At 42.4% G+C, this 18,852-nt stretch overlaps 1 protein-coding gene across 1 annotated transcript; it reads right to left on the reverse strand.

Moving 5' to 3' along the window:
• Window positions 1-402: 402 nt before the first annotated feature.
• On the reverse strand, window positions 403-14,662 carry LOC133138505 (ADP-ribosylation factor-like protein 8A). Its single transcript, XM_061257319.1, has 7 exons — window positions 14,303-14,662; window positions 8,902-8,982; window positions 7,667-7,740; window positions 6,729-6,822; window positions 4,789-4,856; window positions 3,945-4,015; window positions 403-3,597 (listed from the first exon to the last, which is right to left on the reverse strand). Exons 1-7 carry the CDS (start codon window positions 14,423-14,425, stop codon window positions 3,545-3,547), a joined length of 564 nt encoding a protein of 187 aa, XP_061113303.1. The 5' UTR covers window positions 14,426-14,662; the 3' UTR covers window positions 403-3,544.
• Between the last annotated feature and the right edge of the window lie 4,190 nt (window positions 14,663-18,852).

An 18,852-nucleotide genomic window follows, 5' to 3' on the forward strand; every position in this document is an offset into this window, starting at 1 on the left:
CTGCTGCTCACAGGATTTTAGTTTTTTGCACCATTCTTTGCAAACTCCACAGACTAGTGTGTGTGAGAAAATCCAAGGAGATCAGCAGTTTCTGAGATACTCAAACCACCTTGTCTGCCACCAACAATTATTCCATGGTCAAATTTCTTCCCTATCCTCATGGTTGATGTAAACATTAACTGAAGCTTCTGAGCCGTGTCTACATGACTGTATGCAATGCACTGCTGCCACACAAATAAGCAATAGGTGTAATAAAATAAAAATGTTCCTAATAAAATGCTTGGGTAGTGTACATTCATACATATACATATACATATGTATATATATATATATATATATATATATACACACACACACACACACACACACACAGTAATCACTGATTCCACATAAAACACAAAGTAACTTTCACTATTTGGTTTTAGTTGCTATATACAGGAAAGTCCCATCAAAAACACAATTATGAACGTATTTAAAACATACAAAATTACAATGTACACAAATTTACTTTAATGATAGTAATACACTGTTCTTCTTTACCCATTAAAATAAAGTTTGTTTGTTCTCTGGGATATGTCAGATGCTTAAAAAGAAGAATGATCACACGTGGAATTAAAAGGCAGCAGAAAAAAATCGGAGGGTGTTCTTTACCAGTTCCAACTACCTTGAGTGTTGTCAACAAACAACACACAGACAAATCTCACTATAAACCTAATCAGAGGTGAATGAACATAGTTCACTAAAAATGAGCTCTTATCCCAAAGATGAAGACACGTTTGACATCTGGAAATGCATTCAGGTTAGGTACCGATGACCAGAGAGAGTATTCGGATTGCTTTATGATTTATGAGTGGATGCTGGCCATTTAAGATGGAAAATATACGACATTCATCTCAATTTAGATACACTTACTGTTCATTTATTATCACAGGTATATACAAAATCTCACAGCTCATGAGCTGGCCTTGATTGGACCCATACAGGTAATGCCAGGAGTGAAGTTATGGAACACTGACCACCTGGACAAATATACACTTACATCTACCTGTCCAGAAGGTCAAAACCTTCATGTTGTAAGCAGTAAAATAGGAAACATATAAACTTAACCTACAATATTTCTTCATCCTCCATTATGTTAAAAATCAATGATATATACAAACAGCGAACATACTGTATGTGAATGCGATAAAGTCAACGTTGCTGTAAAAGATTTGCCACATTATGTTTTTTTTTTTGTTTTTTTTTTTTTGAGACAAGTTATACTTAAATATACTTGCCTTATCTATTTGAACAACAAGAAAGCTCTATGGGCAACAAATATTTTACCTTTAGACAAGAACATAGATGCAACAGTTCTATCTGTATTCTGTGCACTGCTAATTCATTCCCACAGAATGGAAACAGAAATGTGAACATGTCAAAAGATACAAACAAGAAAGTTCTGACAACATTCAACATGGCAGATGATTCTTGACCATTATCCAAAATACAAAGCAAAAATGGTTTCTGCAGTAGTGCTTACATATTATTAAAACGGCCATATGATTATGAGTTTGTTTTTGTGAATGAAACTGCCATTTACAGTTTTAAAATAGTGTACAGATTTTTAAGTGAACCAAACAGTTTAATACATCAGACTCCTGCAAATTTGCTAATGTAAAAAAAAAAGAAAAGAAAAAAGTGCTAAATTAAATATAGCTATAATTAACCAGAATATTAATATAAATTAGGGGTAGGACGCTAATTATTAAATATTATGTAGTTGTATCATATTTATCAGTATGGAGAAGATGAAGGGCTTTTTTTTTTTAAAGGTGCAAAACTATTATGCCACTTCCTGCATACCTGTTTTAACATAAAGCCAATTTACAGCAGTATGATAATTATGCGCTGCATGAAATGTATTTTTCTATTGCAGTTTACGAAGTATCTTAATAAGGAAGTGTCCACAGCCCTTCACCCAATCCAAGCGCTCTATCTGATTTACTTGACTTTCCTTCAAATGTACGTTAATGCAAAGGTTTGGTTTCAACCAAGCAATTAGCAAAGTGACTGCAGATCAGCAGCATGGTCTGGCTTTTTCAGCACTTTAAGAGAAAGTTTTAAGAGCGAGGAGGATTCGGCACAAACAGGTCTGTTGACGTGTTAGGCCTTCATGGCACAACGCCTCATTATGAATCAGCCGTTCTTCATAAGGTTCAGGGATAATGAGAGGGACAGGAGTGTTGCACCGTCACTTTTTTGCATGGAAACAAGCTCCACCAATCACAAAGTATGTTGCTAATAATAAACCTATCAGCCTATGACCCTGTGGGCAGCATGTAGCCGAGCGGCTACAGTACATGACTGATACCCAGAAGGTTGGTGGTTCAACTCCCAGTGTGGCCACGATAAGATCCATGCAGCTGTTGGGCTGATGAGGCCCTTAACTTAAGCGTCTGCTAAATAACTAATGTAATGCGATCCATTACAGCACCTACACAGTACAGCAAGAAGGTATCTAGCGGTTACCATCCATTGGTCGCCAATCTACTCCATGATTGGTGGACAGCTCCTCTCTGGTTTCCAAACAAAATGGAGGTCATTCCTATCCCCGTTTTTACATCCCAGATCACGTTGCTATTGGTTGCTTTCAATGATGTCATAGACACGCCTCTGTAAGTTGTGGTTAAAATGTCGCCGTCTTTTCCACCATGCAAGGACTGGATTACGATTTACAGATGACCACTGGAGTAAAAAGCTGAATGGAAAATCGTGTGTTCTTACCATGGATGTCAGACAGGAAAAAAAATAAATCACTGAAATATGACATTAAATTAAGTGATAAACTGCAGACAGGCAGAAGAGCCTGAACTCTTAAATAACTCAATGCTTTAGGAGATGGCACGCACACAGTTTGTGTCCACGATTGACCCTACAAGGTCTGGAAGCATTTGAACAGTGACATCCTTTTAAAGGACTGTAATTCCCACACGCTCCATGCAAGTGGGTGTAAATATCCTCAAATTGAAGTGCAGACTTTAATTAGAGGGCATGTACACCCATATCGAGTGCACTGAGTAGGAACTACAGTCCTTTAAAACTGTCACTGTCCAAATACTTACTGACCTCGCTGTATGTTCAACTCCTCAGTCCTCAGTGATTCTGCAGGTAGAGCTGGACTGCAGAACTGCGCACTGCTTTATTGTGTCTATGTGAGCAGCAGAAGAGGCTATGTCCCCTACACAGATTTACTTTGGGGGGACTTCTGTACCGGAGTTACAAATGCATGAAAACAACGTCATTGCACCAGTGATTGGCAAGCATCAGGTTATCCAGTTCCAATAAGTCACAAATAAAAAGAAAAAAAAGTAAAGTATAAAATAAAAAGTACTGAAATATTGCAAATAATGGTCTTCACACCATCATAAAGAGAAGAGAATGGGGGGGGGGAGGGGTTGGGCAGGGTGGTGGGTGGGAGAGGGAGGTGGGGGTAGAGACTCTGGATGAACAGGGAGACATCTCAGGGTAATGTCGTCAGGGTGATGTGATCAGGGTCTGGTTTTCAAGAGGTCCGCCTTGTTCTGGAGTGCTGGATCAGCCACTGTAGTGTGATATCTGGAATATAAAAAAAAGACAGTGGCGTTACAGTACAACAGTTTCCCCCTTTAGAAATCAATTAAAGCACAGTTGGGCCTACTGCAAATAGCACCAAATACTGACCTTAGACAACACATTTAACGACACTGGAACTGGGAAAATGCAACACAGAGTACATATGGTTTAACCCTTTGAAGAGTAAGGTTTTTTTCAATGTTTTAAAAAAATTCTAAGCAGTGATTATCACATCAGCAAGCTCAGTTAAGATCGTTCTAATCGTGTATTTGTGATCTCACACCCTAAACGGTAAAATCATCAAATTTGGAGTTGCACTCAGATTACAGTGACCGTGAGCAGGTTCTCACCAATGTTATCCTTTTCCTTGCAGGAGATGGAGTAACAGCAAATCTCTCGGTCCTGAATTGCCGATAAATTCCTGTAGGAAAACAGAGCCATCACACAACATCCATCCATCCATCCATTATCTGAACCCGCTTATCCCGATCAGGGTCGCAGGGGGGCTGGAGCCTATCCCAGCATACATTGAGCGAAAGGCAGGAATACACCCTGGACAGGTCGCCAGTCTATCGCAGGGCACACACACCATTCACTCACACACTCATACCTACGGGCAATTTAGACTCTCCAATCATCCTAACGTGCATGTCTTTGGACTGTGGGAGGAAACCGGAGTACCCGGAGGAAACCCACGCAGACACGGGGAGAACATGCAAACTCCGCACAGAGAGGCCCCGGCCGACGGGGATTCGAACCCAGGACCTCCTTGCTGTGAGGCAGCAGTGCTACCCACTGCACCATCCGTGCCGCCTCATCACACAACATGAAACATGAAAATGATGTACCACTGGAGATAAAAGTGACAATGTTGGCGGCATGTTTTCTGCTACATCTTGCAGTGTGAACTATACACTGTTCCAGGTACCACAGATTTTAAAATGTTCCTTTAGATGATCTCGCTCCCCACCGGTGGGTTTGCAGCGCAAGGAACAAGGGAGGAGAGAGAGAAAGGAACAGAGGAGAGGCAATGAAGGCAGGAAGAAATGAGGCAGGACAGGGAAAGAAAGAGGAGGGAGTTTGACAGGGAGTTGGAGAGGGAGAGCAGAAGGGTGACCAAGAGAAAGATTATGAGACAAAGGGAGAGTGAGAGAGAAAGGGAGAAAGAAAGAGAGATAATCCCCCCATACTCACATTCTCTCGATCAGTTCCTTCTCATCCAAGGCACCAGGAAGATCCCTCTTATTGCCCAGAACAAGGACCTACGAGGAGGAACACAGCCAGAAAACAGCCACGCTAAGACACTGGACCACTGCTTAACAAAATTCACTGAATCTGAAACGCTCCTTCCCCACACAGCAACATACATTCATTCATACAATCATAATTAATCCTTTCCAGGTGTGGTTTTAAAATCAGTCCTTTCTACCTCGATGGGGAGAAAAGCGGATGTCCCGCTGGATTGCATTTCCCGTATACTGAGAAATGCGAGGCTAGCGCATTTCATCATAGACGACAGCAGCGACAACGTCATATAAGCAAATGAAGCATTAATGAACAGTACAAGGCTCCAGATCTTACGCAAATGAAATGCATCTTTTCATTCCTTTCTTTAAAACATCGTAGTCACAAGCGCACGGGCATATTTCTGTACCAAAAACAACAACAAAGATGACATCCATCCTCAGCTGGCCAGTCTCATCGGACGTACCAAAACATTTGTGTGTTCTCCCCAATTGCGCTTGACATCGGTTGCAGGTTGCCATTGATAGGCTACTGATTAAATGAATGCATCCAATTTTTAATCAAGTTTATATGTTAAAATGAAGTCGGATTCGCACGAGTCGGATAAATCAATAGACACACTGCCGGTGGCATTAGGATGGTCCAATTAAGGAAGTTTTGTCACTGTGAAAGGGAAAGCATTATGGGAGCCTGAGTTTTAGCCTCTGTGATCCAAAAACGCAAAACATGATTTTTTACGAACTGAAATCCCATCGTTTTTAGGATATAGCTACGCACTTTAATCATGAAACTTTGAACCCAGACTTCAATACTATATTTAGCTTTCACCCCTCTATTTAACCCATTACGGACACCGAGGCAAAGGCCGACAAAAACAATGAATTTCAACAGTCATGCGTCTTGAAAAAAGGTTGCATGATCAAATACAACGCTGGCGTCACATCCGTCTGTTAAGGGAGATGTAATGTGCAGGTCACATCCGTCTGTTAAGGGAGATGTAACGCACAGGTCACATCCGTCTGTTAAGGGAGATGTAACACGCAGGTCACATCCGTCTGTTAAGGGAGATGTAACGTGCAGGTCACATCCGTCTGTTAAGGGAGATGTAATGTGCAGGTCACATCCGTCTGTTAAGGGAGATGTAACGTGCAGGTCACATCCGTCTGTTAAGGGAGATGTAACACGCAGGTTACATCTGTCTGTTGAGGGAGATGTAACACACAGGTCACACCTGTCTGTTAAGGGAGATGTAACACACAGGTCACATCCATCTGTTAAGGGAGATGTAACGTGCAGGTCACATCCGTCTGTTAAGGGAGATGTAACACACAGGTCGCATCCGTCTGTTAAGGGAGATGTAACGCGCAGGTCACGTCCGTCTGTTAAGGGAGATGTAACGCGCACGTTGCGTCTGCCCATAAGGGGTTCATAGGGAGCAGTATACAGGAAGTATTGTTCCTCTTTACCTCCCTATAACTCAGTGAAACTACGACTTCCACCTATTGCTTCCCTTACTTTCAAAACGGTGAAAGCTTGGTTAGTCGTGAACCACTTGGGGTCTGAAGACCAGAAAGGCCGGAGCGACGGCCATGTGTATTTACTGCCAATTACACTGTCAGCTCATCACGCTCCTCCTTCCATTACTTTTCCTAAATAGCTGGGCTTCAAAGAACTACGGTTAAAAAAAGAATAATAATAATCAAAAATACACAGTTCGGTGTCAGGCTTGGCCACTAGGTTCTAGGTAGTAAGTAGTAGTTCTGCTGTTAAACTACCAGTGGATCTGAGTTAGTGTATCGACCCTGTCATTTTCTGAGAGAAGTCTATTAGCCAGCAAGTTGAGAAGAAAAGCACAGCACAGCAGACAGCCAGTGAGATGGAGGACTCACTGGGATCCCCTGGAGCTGGGGTTTGTCTAACAGGTTGTGCAGTTCATTCTTGGAGGCCTCGATCTTCTCCGGGTCAGCGGCATCCACCATGTACCTGTACACAGAAGAGTAAGAGAGGGTGAGAGCTTACCCCGGGAAGGACAGGGCACAGCACAGGGGACTGCCACACACCTAAAATAACTGACACTTCGCTTAATTCCACTCCAACTCAGACCCAATACTCAGGAAAGAGAATGTGTGAAACAGGAAACAAAAAACAGGGAATTTAGTCCTCTCTTATTAATTTTGCTCAGGATTACACAGTAAAACTGAAAAAACAAAGCTGTCTCAACTCAAGTATTTTAGTCCCATATTTAGCCTGAACATTTTATTTATGTATTTATTTATATTCCTTTTTTCAGAACTGCCTTTGACAGTCATGTTTAATTTGACATTTGATTTTAATATTTGACCGTTTAATGTAGAATAAAATAATCCTTTTTAATATTTGTTTGCATATCCTTTGCATGCAAGGACTGCTTGACATCAGCAGACGCTGGGTATCTTCCCTGCGATACTCTGCCAGGCCTCTCCGGCAGCCTGTCTCCTCTTCACATTGTGTTCCACTTTCTCCACTGTTAACCGTTTAACCGTTCACACCCCCAGTCTAAAGGCATCAAATATAGACAACTCAGTGAAACTAACCAGATGGATAGATGATACTGGGTGGAAAAAGTGGAAACATACTCCAATTTAATTTGGCTTAACTACCCCTTTTTCTGATTTTAAGTCTCTAGACTAAAACAGAACAGGTCCAAAGTGTTAAAACGGTCATCATATAGATCATCATACAGGTACAACTGAAGTGTCCCTGTGCAGTCAAACCGAGCCCAGTCAGAGTGAGGGCAGAATGTGAGGGGGGTGGAGCAGGGGGGTAGAGCAGGGGGGTTTGTACTCACACAATGGCGCTGACTCCACGACAGTATCGCTCCCACATGCTCCGGAATCGAGGCTGCCCGCCAATGTCCCACAGCTGGAGAGGGCAGAGAGGAAACACCATCAGCCACAACCCAACCTAGCATGGACGCAGCCACAACCCAACCTAGCATGGACGCAGCCACAACCCAACCTAGCATGGATGCAGCCACAACCCAACCTAGCATGGATGCAGCCACAACCCAACCTAGCATGGATGCAGCCACAACCCAACCTAGCATGGATGCAGCCACAACCCAACCTAGCATGGATGCAGCCACAACCCAACCTAGCATGGATGCAGCCACAACCCAACCTAGCATGGATGCAGCCACAACCCAACCTAGCATGGATGCAGCCACAACCCAACCTGCTACAGCATGGATGAAGTCACTGCAACCCAACAAACTGTATATCTGATACAGGTGTGTGCAGCAATAATGTAGTATACCTCAGTACAGTAACATGTTACAAGGTTTCAGCTGCAGCAGTAGTAACAGCTTTCTGACCGCATAAGCACAGACCTATATGCACAGTATTAGCAAATATTTTGCAATATACAACTGCAGCTGTGGCTGCATTACCGCTGAAACTGCAAAGGCTAAATAAAACCGGCCATTAGACTGAGGTGTCACTGAGGACATGAGCATCCGTTAGACCGAGGTCGCACTGAGGATATAACCGGCCGTTAGACTGAGGTGTCACTGATGATATAACCATCAGTTAGACCAAGGTCTCGCTGAGGATATAACCGGCCGTTAGACCAAGGTCGCACTGAGGATATAACCATCCGTTAGACCAAGGTCTCGCTGAGGATATAACCGGCCATTAGACTGAGGTGTCACTGATGATATAACTGTCCTTGGATTGAGGTCCCACTCTGGATATAACCGGCCATTAGACTGAGGTCTCGCTGAGGATATAACCAGCCGTTAGACCGAGGTGTCACTGATGATATAACTGTCCGTGGATCGAGGTGTCACTGAGGATATAACCGGCCGTTAGACCGAGGTCTCGCTGAGGATATAACCGCCCGTTAGACCGAGGTGTCACTGATGATATAACTGTCCGTGGATCGAGGTGTCACTGAGGATATAACCGGCCGTTAGACCGAGGTCTCGCTGAGGATATAACCGCCCGTTAGACCGAGGTGTCGCTGATGCAGTAAAACACAGCTAATGGAAACAGGGACTGGCCGCAGTCTTCCCGGGAGGCTGACCTTGATGGTGACGTTTCCCTTGGTGATCTTCCTCATGTTGAACCCCACCGTGGGGATCATGTCCTCACTGAACTGCCCAGACTGTGGGGGAAGAAGAATCTCACATTACAAGACAACACAAAAACAATGGCTCATTCACTTCTCCACCGGCGAAACAACCCGTTTATTATTACACTGCCACCTGGTGGCTGACTACGGACACTGCAATCAAGCTGATAATAATATTCAAATAGATACGTTCCTTCGGATTCAAATTTGAGCCTCAAATCCGGATCATGGCAGTGCAGGGTGGGTCTCACATGGACCACAGCTGTGCTTGTAGACAGGTGGACATTCCAGATAGGGGTGGAAAACTGGATATATACCGCTCTGTTTTTATTTATTTTTCAAATAGGAGGGATTTTTTTTAGACACAATGTACAGTAACTGTGCTCTTCTGTTCACAGAAGAAAATGCAGCAATGACCCAATCATCCAAATATTCTTGAAATACGTTCAAATGTTATTTTTTTGTGTGTGTGTGTGTGGGGGGGGGGGGGGTCCATGAATAATGAACATAATGAATATACACGACTCTGAATTTCAGCAACAAAAGCGGGGGTGCACTCCGGTCCTGGAGGGCCGGTCTGCAACCAGATACCTTAATTCATTTTTATAACAGCTCTAGAAATGATGTTGGTTCACTCCTGTACTTGAGCGCAATAAATTCTTTAGGACAGACTTGCAGTCTGCAGCTGGTGTATATAGAACGTCTGATAAAAGCATTATTTAGCTAATGGAATCATTAAAAGCAGAAGTTGGCATAAAATCCTGAAGCGGATTGGGCCTTGCTGTGCACCACTGCACAAAAGATATGAACAGCGCGGACTGCACCCATGTCACACTGAGGCAGTCTAAGATTAGTGGCATTACACATAATCAAGAAAGGGAAATTTCTGCCATTTTAGTTTGTAGTTCAACCCATTCCCAGCCAACCGGAATATCTCAGCAAGGACTACAACCCCCACGGGCGCCAGAGTCGCCTTTAACTGCAGCCATACCTGCAGCAGTCAGGGAGCAGTCAGGGAGCTGACAGGGAAGCATATAACAGATTCCAGCTCATCCCAGTAGAGTAACAGATTAAAGGTGGAGAACTTGTGCAAAGGCTACACTCTCTTCCTTCAAACACGCAGGGGTTGGAGGTGGGGGTGAAAGGAGATACCACATAACTGTCTCAATCAAATGAACTATAACTGGCTCACTAGTTGAAGAAACCATCATAAAATGTAGTGCACAGATTCTCTTTGTATTCAAAATCAGGGAGCACTAAAGAAGAGTCAAGGAAAGGTAGGCCCGCGGAGACTTCACTAATTCCTTTGCGTCACTGAAACTCCCAAAACTTTCATTTCAACTGGTTGGCCTGGTTTAGTTACCACAAATATTTACACGTAGCAAACCTGCTAGCATATGTAGATAATGGGGGTGTGAGAGGATGTTGAAAGGCTAAACTGTCCTCACAAATGAAAACCAGAAATTAGTGAATGTAATATCTGTGTAATGTAATGATATCTCGGCAATGACTCAAATATCCAAGACCAAATTTTCTGGGAACGGTGTTGACATTATAACCTAAATTTGGTGAAAGTTTAATTCATTTTAATTTTTTATTTTTTTTTGCAAATCGGATTTCAATGTTATAATCACTCATAATTCTGTTACCTTTCATTTCGGATAACATATGTAAAAATAGAGCTGGTGAAGACCTATCGAGTGATATAAGAAGCTTTCCTCTATGAAATACAGTAATGGAGATATGGTGAGTCAAAGACGAATTACTACAAACTTTGTTAGCACAAATATCCCAGAATGACAATCGTTCCAGGGCTTTCTTAGTAGGCCAGGTCTGGTCAGATCACATTCAGATGATTAATTCCGGGGAATTTGCTCAAAACAAGTGTAGTTTACACCAATCAAATTATACTTACAAATGTTCAGCTGGAGAACAACATGCACTGAAATGCCTCCTCCCCTGGCTGCAGCCAGTAAATACTATGAAAGTGAAAGTGTAAAACAGGCTTGCAATGTGAAATAACAGGTCTCTCCACCTCAGGTTTTTGTCAGTTGATTAAAAAGGTGTCATTAGCAGTTTGTCCAAGATCATAATTTATTCCTCATTGCTGGCCACACCATGAAAACAAGATTTTTTTTTCATCTTTATCATGATGTTACACCCAGCTCGAGATTGCCCATAGCATCAGAGCACAACGTAGCAATCTATCATTTCTGAAGCTTACGAGAAATTATTTTCTGTCCGAGGCAAAAATTTACGCAGAGATGACCTTCTGGTGGGTGTGTGTTTTTATGTCCCCTGAGCATGGGAGGAATATTTATCAGACCGTTTCACTTCCTCCGAATCCCACAAAGGGGCCTCCCAGCAAAAATGGCCCATTAATCCACAACGGTCTTCCTCCAGAGGTTTGCACGGCTGTCATGAAAGTGCAAGTGAAGGTATCAAATGTACCATATGATCTGTGGCTGCAGCTTAGACTGTGGGCCATATATACTAGAGCTCAAGGGCGTAACTTCAGTTTGAAATTATCATTTTGGGTGAAAAGCGGAAAATACTTCAGTCTACTGCCGATATCCCAATCACAACATTAAATCACCATCTTAATTTTATCAAATTATTTTTCTCATTGTCATGCTATGTTATTGGGGGTCACCCTTCTGTAAGCTCCAACCTGACTGCCAGGGACCAAAAAAAATTATGACACAGGTACTATGTCTACAACAGGTAACTTGGAATTCTGCAACCGTAAGAAACAAGCACGTCTTCCATTGTTTATTACAGAAACCCCCTGAAGTGCTTTGAATTTGTGTACTGTGTAAAAGTGCAGCGTCATCAATGGGGTAGCATATACAGCAACAGGCACCAGGAGGCACAGATATAGTGGTGAATCCCATTAGCTGATATGGCATCAAATCACCTTTTAGGGATTAGCCTAAACTAATAGTGCATGTACTAAACTGGAGCACAGCGCAGGCAGTGTTAATGCTTTGAATTTCATTAATTTTCTCATGCATTTTCCATTTTCTGATGCACTCAATTAATTCAGTTAACCTTAACGTAACACTGGTAGCCTCAAGTTACTTGGCTAAATAAAATTAATGTTGTTCATCTCGTGAGCCAGATAGCTGGTAAAGTAACATTAGCAAATAAAGAAGCATTGCCTCATTTTTTTGCCTCACTGATTTGATGAAAATAGTAAATTGAATAAAATTGACCATCAGCATTCTCACATTTTACCCCAACAAATGGTAAAGTTGTGTTCAGTAAGTTATGCTTCTTTCCGTGCTAATGTTACTTTGCACCAGCTATCAAGCCCACTAGACGAACAACATTAATTTTATTTAGCCAAGTAACTTGAGGCTACCAACCTTGCATTGAGGTTAGCTGAATTAAAACCAATTAATAACCAATTTTAACAGGTTATTCCTGCCTTTATTCAGACCCCATAACCTCCTGTACAGCTGCATGATCCTAAAAGCTGTATGTCTGCTGCCCACGGCATTGCAGTATTGACTGCAACACTAATGCTGAGGAACAGGGATAAAATCAAATCTATTTGTCTCAGTTTTCGTTATGTATTGTTGTTGCTGTTTATATTGGAAAACCCAGGTAATGTTTGGGGTTATTTTGCTCTATCATAGGTACTTTTCAGATTATTGTCAGAGTGTTTTTTTTATTTTCGCGCCCAGTTTTGCTTCCCCTTCCCTCCTATATGAATCACTTAAACTGGCCCAGAGGTCCCTATATGAGGACCTTAGAGCACAATCTGAAATGGATGGGCTACAGGACTGGAAGGAGCAGAACGAAAGAGACAAGGGGAACCTCTGCTTCAGGTAACCACGGCTACCTCGCAGAGCAGTATAATGAGAGAAGCCTTTTGAAGTTACAGTTCTTACATTACATTTTTTTTTCAGATTCATGACCATGGTACTTCCTCCTGGGTGTAAAATCATGCTGTATGCTAAAAGCCCGGCAGTTGCAAGCCCGTTTACTCTACTGTTCCCATTCACTAGAGCTGTCAGTTTAAAGCCATTGGTTATGTTTGGGTTTTTTTTCAAATGATAAAACAAAACTTGGACATTCAGGGAAATATGAAAGATAACTCAGTCAAAGTCAACTACTATGAGGGTTTCAGAAGTTATTTTAAGATGCTGTTCAGTAGGCCTATATCAGCATAACTGAGTACCACTGTGTTGAGACTGACCCGGAGAGAGGACCGTTAACAGGACCCCAACCGACAGTGACATCATTAGCCAATAATGAAAGAGACAGGCCTAACACTTCGCATCCCAGCCTCACGGTTGCCATGTTGAGTAGACATACTTGACAACTCGGATCATTTTCTATTTTACTGAACGCACACGCAATTATTAGCTACATACCTTAAACGTACGCAATTCGAACTTGGAAAAATAAATGCGCTCTATAAATGCGCTCAATAGAACATCACACGGAATATTAAATATATTGTCTTCTGCTTTTAATTCACTGGCATATTTGTATAGGCCGTTCCAGCTTCAGCACGTTTCTATGCTTCTAAGGGCTGAGGAACAACGTCCATATAAGCTGAAGCCCTATCGAACATCCCCTGACCCACAATGGGAATAATTTCGCTACTGCAACCAAGAGAAACATTCCCGTAAAATAATTACCCATGTGTAGGAAGACTGGGCACATGACTTTTATTTTAACGAACATTTGCGTAGGCTGCTGCCAGCAGCCGATCAGACACCAGTGTACAGATTGGGCCACATATCACTCAAAGTGGAACAACTTACACGTGACATGTTTTACTCCAGGCGTTTGCGCTTGTGAGACGTCCTCCAATTTATTTCTAACAAACCGACTCGTCCGGAGGTGTTAACGCGATTTTGGCTTATGTGCGGCTTTTACCATGAAAAATAATTCAAAATGAATCTGTCAAATTGTAGGTAACTACATATACACGTTTAGACAAAAGCACACGTTTTAATGAAGCTAGATTTTATTGACGTTAGCATAAGACCTCAATGCTAGCTCATACAGACTAAATGTGGATGAGCTAAGGTAGCCTATGTAGCTACGTCTTCCGATGCTGTCATTGATGGCCAGCTCATATGATAGCGAACGTTACACTGAGTCATGCACAATGGTTTTCCATGCTTATTAACCAATTAACCTGAAATATAAAGAAATCACAGCATTTCCAATTCTCCACTCGGCTAACGCTTGGTAGATTTAGCTGAGAAGTAGTTCTCCGAGGACGGTAAGCGCGCATAATGCGTCTCGTAGGCAATTTGGGGGCGCCGCGTCAATCGCTCGTTATGACCCACAACAATAGATACGTTGATACAGAAAATAAATGACGGTTTACCGCAATCACGTTCACGAAGGTGGTCTTCCCTGAATACTGGAGCCCCACAAGAGTCAGTTCCATTTCTTCTTTCCAGAACAGCGCTTTAAACCAGTCCAGGAGCTTGTTAAACAAGGCGATCATTTTGGAAAAGTGGCTTGTTACAAATAACAGATATCAGCTATATACAGCCTCCTCACTCGTATCGCACAGTTAGAGGAACACCAATACCAGTATTGAAACTGTTACTTCCGTGCGTTGTTTTTATCTACGACGCTCAAACACCTCTCTTGTTTAATACAAATCCAAGCCCGTATTCTCTCCGCCTGTCTTTCTCCCTGCGGCTTGTCCTTCCTCATTGGGTGGGGTTTCGGGGCCATGCACAGCTGATCTGGGACAATGCACTGTGAGCAGAGCCGAAGTAAAGAAAGTACACGGCAGCTAGCGACGTCCGCCTCTCAGGACTGCGCCTTCTACTGGCGACGCGATCCTGGAGGGACAACACCACTGACTGAGACACCAAACAGTTTTGCTCATACGGTACAAGTACAAGTTTTTTATCCGGTTTTTTTTATATGCTTGTTCCAGTTTTGCTACTTCTATAGAAATGTTGCGATATGCCGATGCGAGGAAAGACAGCCACTGGTGAGTGCAGGAGGAGACTTATTTGTAAAATAATCTACAGCACAGAGTTACACTCCAGATATATTCTGGGAGGCTACCAGACCTGGGTTAAATAGGCTACGCAATTATTTTGGATACAAATACGTTTCTGTGCTCGTTTCTTGATCTTGCCTAGCGCCATTGGGTCAATCAAGAGGACCAAAAGGTGGGGTTTGCGTATTTCATAGGTTCCAATACACCAGACAAGCTCGGTAAAGCATAAAAAAGTATTTGACCCAGGTCTGGACGTTGGGATCCAATGCCAGAGACTGGAGGACCAACCTTTTCTCGACAAATAAATAGCTAGGCCTGTTGGAAAATATATATACATTTTTAAAAATACTCAATTAATTAACGTTGACAAGTTGGCCTAAAAAAACATTCCAGGTTCTCCCAATGGGACAAATGTACTTCCAACTGGATACAGACATGCACCTACAACTGTAATACTCAATAAATCTTTTTGGCCCTAATTGCCATTTTGTACAGGACATATAGCCATATGCATGCTTTTCCAGACAGATGGTCTCCTGCAGTCATTAGATTACAAACTGTATTTATCTGTCACAGTGAGTGGCTGTATCTATGTGCTGCTCTGTGCTTGTGCAGTGCTGTACCTGTGTATTGTGCCTGTGTGCTGTGCTATTGAGGTGCTGGGCCTTAGCTGTGTTGTCCTCTGTGACAGGGTCATGCATCCTTAGTCCTTATAGACATAAATCTCTAGGTAGGTAGTAAAATAACCTAAAAATAACCTATGAATACATGCATAAAGTAATGGCTTCTGTCAGTTTCATATAACTCTATAAATAGGGCGGAGTGGCTATATGCTGTGCAGCATAATGCATGTGTAGTTTATATGACGATCAATAGCTGGCTAGTAAACATGATCCGTTCACAAATTATTCTGACAATCTTTCCAATGTAGAGTACTGTGCAAAGGTTTTAGGCAGGTGTGAAAGAATGATTTCAAAAATAGAAATGTTAATAGTTTATTTTTATCAATAAACAAAATGCAAAGTGATTGAACAGAAGAAAAATCTAAATCAAATCAATATTTGATGTGACCACCCTTTGCCTTCAAACCAGCATCAATTCTTCTAGGTACACTTGCACAAAGTCAGGGATTTTGTAGGCATGTACTCAGGTGTGTGATTAACCAATTATACCAAGCAGGAACTAATGATGTGTAAGTTGAAACGCAATCATTAACTGAAACAAACAGCTGTGTAGGAGGGTTAAAGCTGGGCGAGGAACAGCCAAACTCTACTTCCAAGGTGAGGTTGCTGAAGACAGTTTAATGTCAGAATCATACACCATGGCAAGACTGAACAAAGCAACAAGACACAAGGTAGTTATACTGCATCAGCAAGGTCTCTCCCAGGAAGATATCCAGAAATGCAATAAGCTCAGAATTGGCAGAAACCAGTGGGACCCAGGTACACCCATCTACTGAGTGGAGAAGTCTGGTCAGAAGTGGTCTTCATGGAAGAATTGAGGCCAAAAAGCCATACCTCCGACATGGAAACAAGGCAATGCGACTCAACTATGCACGGAAACACAGGAACTGGGGTACAGAAAAATGGCTGCAGGTTCTCTGGACTGATGAGACAAAATTTTGCTCAAAAATCTGCTCAATGCTGAGAAGTGCAGGCAGATACTTATCCATCCTGCAATACCATCAGGGAGGCATCTGATTGGCCCCAAATTTATTCTGCAGCAGGAAAACGACCCCAAACATACAGCCAATGTCATTAAGAACTATCTTCAGCATAAAGAAGAACAAGGAGTCCTGGAAGTGATGGTATGGCCCCCACAGAGCCCTGATCTCAACATCATCGAGTCTGTCTGGGATTACATGAAGAGACAGAAGCATTTGAGGCTGCCTAAATCCACAGAAGAACTGATGTTTGGAACAACCTACCTGCCGGGTTCCTTTAAAAACTGTGTGCAAGTATATCTAGAAGAATTGATGCTGTTTTGAAGGCAAAGGGTGCTCACACCAAATATTGATTTAATTAAAATTTTTATTCTGTTCATTCACTTCTTCTGTTCATGCATTTTGTTAATTGATAAAAATACTATTAACATTTCTTTGAAAGCATTCTTATCTTACAGCATTTTTTCACACCTGCCAAAAACTTCTGCACAGTACTGTATAAAGGGAACAAATTAATCGTCAGCGTTTACAAATGCAGTCTGTCCATAATTTGTGCAAGTAAGCGCTTATGTAGCTATCATTTGAACTACTGTCACATAATTAAAATGATGATTTAAAGTTGCATTGTCATTACAGACGGGTGTAGGTTTACCCGAGCGACCACAGTCCACAATGAGAATAGCAACAATTAAAAATAGAAATGAATACAAGAATTTAAATTATAAAGATATATCCAGAAAATGTAAAATCAACAGCACGCCAGCTCGCATCACGGCAGACAATGGCCGGAAAAGAATGGCCCCTCTGCTCCTAACAACTACCGGCCTGTCTCCCTTCTACCTTTGGTAAATGGTAAATGGTTGGCATTTATATAGTGCCTTTATCCAAAGCGCTGTACAATTGATGCTTCTCATTCACCTATAAACACACACACACTCACACCCCAACGGCGACTGGCTACCATGCAAGGCACCAACCAGCTCATCGGGCGCAATTAGGGGTCAGGTGTATTGCTCAGGGACACTTTGACACACCCAGGGCGGGATCAAACCGGCAACCCTCCGACTGCCAGACGACCGCTCTTGCCTCCTGAGCTAATGTTGCTACCTTTCCTATCTAAAACTCTGGAACATGACATCTGTTCTCAAATGTCTACTTCAGAACATTCTTTATGATCCCAACCAACCAATCAACTGCCCAACTGCCAATCTCAAGGCTCTCCAGTCTGCTAGAGCCAATTGTCTCTTGGTTCAGTTATCTCTTCCCATGGCTTCTCTTATCATTCTTATGCCGACGACACTCAACTCTTTATTTCCTTCCCCCCCCCGATACCCAGGTCCCCACACAGATCTCTGCCTGCTTGGCTGATATCTCTGCGTGGATGACTTCCCACCACCTGAAGCTCAACCTTGCCAAAACTGAGCTTCTCTACATCCCTGCTAAGTTCTCTTCAGCAATGAAACTCTCACTGACCATCGAGTAGTACCCCCTTCCCGCTCAGCCAATAATCTTGGGGTGACTCTTGATGACAATCTCAGTTTTGCTGCACACATACCCTCCACTGTCAGAGCCTGCAGGTTCTTCCTCCACAACGTACGCCGGATCCATCATCTCCTGACGGGGAAAGCCACCCAGCTCCGGGTGGTGGAAATTGGAAATCACGTGAAAGCTGATTTGAATCAGTTTGTTCAGTTCAGTACAGAGATTCTGACAGTGGGATTCATTCACTGATGCGCTCAGTTCATCTAGCGCACAGATATTCCAGTAAGCACATTCAGTTCACTCTACTTCTGGCACAGTACCGTTAGTCTCTCTATAAATTCTATTTAGAAGCACTTTACCTCATATGAAGCATTTTTACTTTGCCTTGTAGTTAGTTTTCTGACATATGCTACTCTAAGGCCACTTCAGTGATGGTTTGAAAATGTATTAGAATATACAGAAATAGGCTTGCACAAGTACAACTTCAAGTTCTGATCATTCCACGGTAAAAAGTATGCTATTTTTAAAACATGAAACGGTAGGCTAAAGTTATCGGTAACGAGGGTCATAGTTTATCCTCTTTATTGAAGCCAGATCATTTTTTTCTTGAATGTCGGTGTACAGTCAGGGAAGCCCTTATACAGAGGGTTACTGATTGTTTTTTTTTATTTTAGTTCATCACACTAGGTAGTCAGCAGTTCATAGCCTGGTAATTTGGGTGGGTCAGTACTTAGTACAGTTCCTTTGAAGATCCCACCCCATTCTCCTT

This window comes from Conger conger, chromosome 10, assembly GCF_963514075.1.
Source record: "Conger conger chromosome 10, fConCon1.1, whole genome shotgun sequence".
NCBI classification, from domain to species: Eukaryota; Metazoa; Chordata; class Actinopteri; order Anguilliformes; family Congridae; genus Conger; species Conger conger.